The 7,103-nt window shown below is 39.8% G+C and overlaps 1 protein-coding gene across 1 annotated transcript; it reads right to left on the reverse strand.

Annotated features, from left to right (window-relative positions):
* Positions 1–559: 559 nt before the first annotated feature.
* Positions 560–2,537, reverse strand: LOC122028249 (lysine histidine transporter 1-like). The gene is made up of 7 exons (XM_042587274.1): positions 2,345–2,537; positions 1,886–2,269; positions 1,399–1,792; positions 1,185–1,290; positions 988–1,079; positions 843–911; positions 560–727 (listed from the first exon to the last, which is right to left on the reverse strand). Exons 1-7 carry the CDS (start codon positions 2,395–2,397, stop codon positions 623–625), a joined length of 1,203 nt encoding a protein of 400 aa, XP_042443208.1. The 5' UTR covers positions 2,398–2,537; the 3' UTR covers positions 560–622.
* Between the last annotated feature and the right edge of the window lie 4,566 nt (positions 2,538–7,103).

A 7,103-nucleotide genomic window follows, 5' to 3' on the forward strand; every position in this document is an offset into this window, starting at 1 on the left:
GAACGTGTGAGAGGGAGGAAGGTAGCCCGAGAGTTTTTTTTTTATTAGCTCTCTCGAGAATAATCCGGAGGTATAAAATTTTTGGCTATGCCATTATCGATAGCCGTGTGAGGTGTATTCGTAGTTATGAAATGTACCACGAGTAGAGAAAAATTAGGCTATGACTTTTACAAAGTTACTTTCTGCCAGATTTAAATGGATTAAAAATATTAAAAATAATTCACACATATCAATCTGCCTATTAAGTAAATAGAAAAAAAAATAATTTACTCTTTTTCAAAAAGTAAAAAAAAAGAAAAATTTTCAGATTCAAAAAAAGAAAAGTTTTCAAGATGACTTTTTTTATAATTTTTATTGTCGTCCTCCTGAATAAACCGTGACTTATATTTAAGAGTAAAAGATGGTACCATAAGTAATATACATTCATTGTACAACAACTCGCACTCCAGACACATGGAATGCTACAACCTTTGCGCTCGATCAATAATTTAATCAATTGCCCATCTGTTGACACCACACAATGCACTTAATTTCACTATGTAACTCTTGCGTCTTCCTTGTATGTAATTTGGCTCGCTATGAATCCCCACCCAACTCGTTCCCAAGTCAACACCGGCCTTTCTCATTGGTAGAACTTGTATTGCTTGTCTATTATGTTTCCGATGATGTCTCGCAATGCACCAATAGGAGCCAAGATCATCAGCAGGACCCCAAGAATTATGCAGATCTAATTAAGAAGGAAAAAAACAAAAAAACGAAACAAATTAATATTCATATTCAGCTAGGTTCGTTAATTCTGACAGAGATGATATGCAAGGAAGAGATGTTCTTGACTTGCTTACCCAATTAGTGATCCAAGATAAGCTAAACCTTCTGGGTTTGTAAATAGCAAGCCACATGATGCAAGGAAGCTGGAATCATAATGGCAATATCAAATGGTTTGTTACAATGTGGTGGCAATGTAAGGTAAGTGTGTGGAGCACTCACGAAGTATGTGGTCGGGGCGAACGCGAATCCGCCGAAGAAAGAGAGTAGTCCGCCGAAGAAGGGGAAGGTTATGCCGACGAACATGGTGAATGCTGCATGGTAGTTCACAGTCCAAGGAATTTAGTTCTCTGCTCCACGATTTACTGAATCGAATCGTTAAAGTGCGATTGAGGAAATTAATGGAGGGAGAGGCTTACCGACATAAGCACTTCGTGTTATCAGGCGAAGAGTTAGACCAGGAGGAAAGCGAAGCCTTTTGACCAGCACCGTCTCCATCATGTCGAACACAGGCATCGCGTAGATCTGCAGAATCGAGGATAATTAATTTGGAATGATGATCGATTATATATATTCAGGGGAAATAATTTATATATATATAAATCATATATATATATATGTGGATCGGATCACCTGGTAGCTTCCGATCACGTGAACGACGACCATCATGTTGGCCATGGCAATTAGCCAGTGCGGTCTGCTTAGAGAGACCAGGATGTTGTCCTCGACTCCGTTGCCGAAGGCCCAGTAGCCGACGAAAGCCACAGGGAAGTAGCAGAGGGCGACGACGATGTAGGCGACGATCACGCCCTTCCACATCGGCTTCTTGGAAGGCTTCTCGGGAGTGGAAGGAATGGTGGCTTGGATTTCCAGCACCACGTTGTGGCCGGCGTACGCGAAGGCCACATCTCCCAGCGCCGCCAGGAACCTCATCACAGTCCTTTCTTGTGTATCAGATTTGTAACCGTATTCCACATGCTCTTGCTTCCCCTTGTCCACCGAAGCCACCCATGCAATGGTAGAATAACTAGAATGGATCGAGCAAGGAATTAGTAGTCAGTCCTTTTGTTTTTTGATCGGTCGATCGATCGATCGTGAAGTAATTTGATCGAGTACGTACCTGAGAGACATGACAGCAGCGGCCAGAGAAACCCCAGAAATAGAGTTGAAGTTGGGTAGCTGCGAGAGGACAAAGTGCACAGAGGCGAAGATCATGATGAAAAAGGTGAGCTTGATTTGCTTGCAGTCAGGGCAGATGACGTCGTGGAACTTCTTGAGGGATTTGCCGCCGGTGACCATGTAGACGATGCAGACTCCGACTTCCACAATCAGCTGCTGGGGAACGACGATGTAAAGGCCTAGCTTCTCGCCGAAAGCATATTGTCCCAGCTCGTGGTACCGATCGAATCGCTTCCCGGGAACCATCTCGTGCATCTCCACCATTTGCCATAGGGTGTACAGGGTCACGATCCATGAGATGACCATCACGGCGATCCCAGGCCCCCTGCGATATGGTCCTCAATTTGAGAAGAAAAGAAGTAGAAAAATAAATCAGCAATTGCGTTTGAGGACTGCGTACCATCCGAGTTCGGACATGGCGTAAGGCAAACTGAGGACGCCAGCTCCAACCATGGCGGTGACATTGTGGAAGGCGGAGTACCACCACTTGGCGTTGCGGGAGGATGTGATGGGAAGCCACTCGTTGATCGCCTTCTCCCTCTCCTTCTCCTTCTCGCTCTGCAATTGACCAGAAAACCATTTGATTTATGAAACCAATCTCTCAATCTCAGCTCCCAATTCAACAACAGATTAATTATATTTATTCGATCTTAAACAAACTTAACTAGAAATTTGTTTTATATTCTCGATTCCATAGATCCCGTGCCCCATCACAGGCTTGGATACAGAATCAGAGTCATCACGTGAGAATATTTTAAACTTCTTCACGTATCGATTTATCTTGCCGGCGTCGCCTGACAAGGCGCGTGCAATTTTTTTTAAAAAAATTGGTTATAACAGCCCAGATTCAACACGCCTCGTTGACCATAAAAAAACTGATCGATCAATCGGCAAGTTTTCCCAGTTGGCATACAGGAAGAAGATGAACACACTAAGACTCAACCCTTTCTTAACCATCAACTACGGCGATGTATGGAAGTCATTTGTTTTCAACAAATCCAAGCAAATGGAACACCAAATCGATCGATGACATCCACACGGTTGAATTTTTTTTTTTTTTTTTGTCATTATAAAAGTTTTCCACAGGTATGAAAAAGCTGGCATCAGTAGTTTTTGATACCGCTCGTTTCTTGTGGACACAGCTGACAGACAAGCTGAAAATTGATGTCTATCCTTTTGTCACCGAGCTAGATAAACCTAATGATAATCAAACTAATTAATTGCGTCTGCAAATCCTTCTTGTTAATATATTCAAGTGTTCTTGATGTAAATAAAACTGATATTACTGAGCATACTGTACTGATAAATTTACAAACTAGAAATATAAACTCTTGTTACCTGATTTTGTCTACTGTCGTAGTTCTCAGGGGTGATTGACCTTGAGTTCATGCTGCGCCTTTTCTATCTTCTTCCTGGAAGGAAAGATTTCCCAAAGGAAAAGGATGACTACCTGCACTCCGGAGACACAGCAATATGCATGGAAAGAATGAAGAGGAGAGGGATATGCATTAGAGAAAGAGGATGAGGAAGAGGAAGGGATGCATTAAATAGACTTTTATGGTAGCTTTCTCCTAGAAGTTCAACAGCTTGACATTCAAATGAGAGAAATAATATGCTTGACATTCAAGATGATAGGTTTGACTTAAACACAACTCTACGAGTTTTTTTATATGTTGAGAGAAATAATTGATTTTTATGCCCAACTTTTGTGTACCTAATGCCATAGGAGATATGAACTGCATCAAGATGTACACACTTGGATTAGGAGAGAGTTAGGTTTTAGTAGGGATGTAAACTAAAACACCTATTTTTAAAAATATTTTATTTCCATGGAGTCAATTGTAAGTTTTCATGATTAATATTTTTGTGACTTATGATAATTTAAGTAGAGTGGAATTGAATAAAACAACACATAGTTCACTTGAAAGTTATAAATAGAAAAAAAAAATGATTAATCAGGTTGGGTAACGTTGAGCCTAGGGTGATCGACCCGATCACACGAAAGTTATTGAAAACTATAAATAGAGGTGCAATGGGAGCTCGACCACCAACTATTAAGTAACTAAATGTCACCATTCTATAGCAACTCCATTTCCCTTATTATTATTATTATTATTATTATTATTATTATTATTCAGGTATTTAGTTTTTGAGTTGATTATTCTTGGAGATGACTGATTCAGTCTCACAAAAAATTTTCACCGACAACTAAGATAAATTTAGAAATACAAATGGCTCATTACTCTTCTCATTGGAGGAAATTACTTAGCAGTGCACCATATTTAGAAATCGACTCGTGGATACTTGGTTAACTGTAAAAGCATTTTATTATTGCAAGTCTTATTATCTTTGTCTATAATCTTTGTATAAGAACTTAAGGTCTTTATCTTTACGATCCTAGTAGATTTTACAAGTTTTTCATACGCAATTTTAATTACTCATATTCTATTGTTAAAGAATCAACTTTTATATGAGATTTCTTTACCTCTAATATGAAGAATAAATTCGTGGGATTTTCAAGATTTTGTTTAATCATTGCTTGATTTTTTTTAATCTTATTTGTGATCTATTTTTATATTGCATAACTATCTCTTGGGTTTAAGGTTTGCATCAAATTATTTTCCTATTACAATTATTCACTCCTCCTTTAGTCAATGTTTTGTTCCTACACTCGATATGAAAACGGCATATGATACCAAATTAAGCAGGATCACTCTAAAGGACTAATTGGCCATGGATCTCAAGGTAAGCAACAAACAAATGGAGGATGAAATCCTATTGACATCGGAATAAGTAAAATGACCTACCAACTCAACATGGAAGACCCTAGAGGTAGAAGAACCAATATCAAAGTTGAGTAGTTATAAAAGTATTATTGACACTCCTTTGAATTCTACAACTTTAATATTTTAAGGTATAACTAAAATAAAACTCGTATAATATGTTTGAATATAGGACAAATGAATATTATAAAATCAATTTCTACTTGCCAAAAGAAAAAAATACCAAATGTAAGAAGAAAAGAAGGGAGAACGAAACTATACCTTTTGGAGCACCCAATGTAAGATCAATGGAAAAAAAGGTTTGTGAGAGCTAGGAATGTCCACAAAAGGGAACAAGATTTAATTTGTATAAATTGATGTGTGGTTTATCTAGTTAATTGGAAAAATCTCGTAAGGTAAATAAACAATTATATAACAAAATAGGAAAGTTAAAATAAAATTATCTTGTCACACTTGCACAGCAAGTTTAAAAACAAAAATTGTTTGAAAAACATCCACAAAAATTTAGTATGCAAGAAGGTAGACGACTAACTATTATAGGAATGGTTTGGGTGGCAAACCAATACAAAGCACTCTCTTATCGTTGGATCTTTTATGACTATAATAAACATTACTATAATATACCTAGCATGGTATGTCAATTTCTTCTCAATCCAATGAAGGATCCGATATCCGATCCGAATAGAAAAGGGTATCGAGGAACCACTGATATCCGACCAATACGATATTATATATATATATATATATACACACACACACACAAAACTTACTAACGATTTTTGTTAATGTTAAGAGTATGTCGTATAAATGTTTAATGTTTTTTTTAATGTTATATGACATACTCTTAACATTAACAAAAATCGTAGTAAGTTTTGTGTGTGTGTATATATATATATATATATATATATATATATATATATTTTAATATAATATTAATTCTAATATATTTTTGTTGAATGATGATAGTCAAATGGAAAAAAAATTATTAGTATAGAAGATATTTCATCCTTTAATGGGTATGAGTATACGAATGGATATTTGATCTCTCACTACCAAAAAAAAATAGATATTTTGGGATGAATTTTTCGGACAACAAATATTCATCACAAATTTGTGATAAATTTCGCAACAAAAATTTGAATTTGTCGCCAATTAGGAACAAAATTGGCAATGAAAATAAATAAATTTTTGTGACATAATTTATTGCCAATCAAAGTTGATGCGGTGATGATGAGGGGCCCCACCCCACTGCCACAGTGGAGGTCGAAAGAGGTAAAGTCAAGGTGGTCAACGTGTGGATGACATCTACCGGTCGGGCGAAGCATGCCCGACCTAAGAATGGTCTTCGACCAGCCGTCACCTTCGACACGGGGAACAATCAAACCGATGCTCAAGAGTGCAAAAGTAGAAGCAGAGCAGCCATCCCGCTCGGCCAGACAACAGAGATCGATGCGTAGAGTTCAACTTCGACCAAGCGGCTACCCCCCGCTCGGTCTAGCAACGGATTTCGACTGAGCGACTACCCTGCTCGGCCCAATAACATTCTTCAATAATACCAAAGTTGGACCTTCGGGCGAGGAGACACACACAGGAGAATAGAGAGGTTCTGGCCCACCAAGCGGGGCACCATAGCGGCAAGTCATCGGCAGAGCGGCCATCCCACTCGGCCTGACGGTACAGTACATTGATATCCCTCAACATCCTTTTGGGAGTTGGTGCCACCGACACCGAACATGGACAGCTAGAAGATCGTATGACGGAAGCTTCCGCTGTCACTTCAGAGATATGCTCGACCTGTTAAGATACTGTGTCAGGATCACTTTACTGACACATCTTTTTAGAGAAAGCTTTTGTTGGAACCCCAAGGTGTTTTGATGTGATCAAACAAACTAAGTTAGGTCTTGCGTTTGTTTAACCCTTGTGTCTAAGTGTGCAGGAGCTTAGGAATACAGGAAGTCGAGCGAAAGACGTGGCTAGCGAGAAGGACGGCACGGGAGAGAGCCGACGGGCTCGGTGCGTCCGAGGGACGAGGTATCCGCGGAAGAGTACACCGGTGGACGAGAAGAGCGTGCGCGGCGCTCGTGGGACGAGAAACCGGGAAGGAAGGCTGCTCGAGGAGAAGGCCGGAACATGGGTTCGGGTGAGCCCTATTCCGGAAGGCCGAGATCACCCAAGCTAACGGAGCCGGAGCGAACAGACCCGGACCGAAACGAGCTAAACCGGAGCAGTGGAACCGGACCACAAAAAGTCAACAAAGTTGACTTAAGAGGTCCGGGCGCTATTGAGGGTCCGGGCGCCCGGAACCCCTCCGGGCGCCCGGAGCTGGATTTTGACCAGGATCGCGTCAAACGCGATCTGATCGTTGGGGATAGAATT

The sequence above is a fragment of the Zingiber officinale genome, chromosome 10A, assembly GCF_018446385.1.
Source record: "Zingiber officinale cultivar Zhangliang chromosome 10A, Zo_v1.1, whole genome shotgun sequence".
Taxonomy (NCBI): domain Eukaryota; kingdom Viridiplantae; phylum Streptophyta; class Magnoliopsida; order Zingiberales; family Zingiberaceae; genus Zingiber; species Zingiber officinale.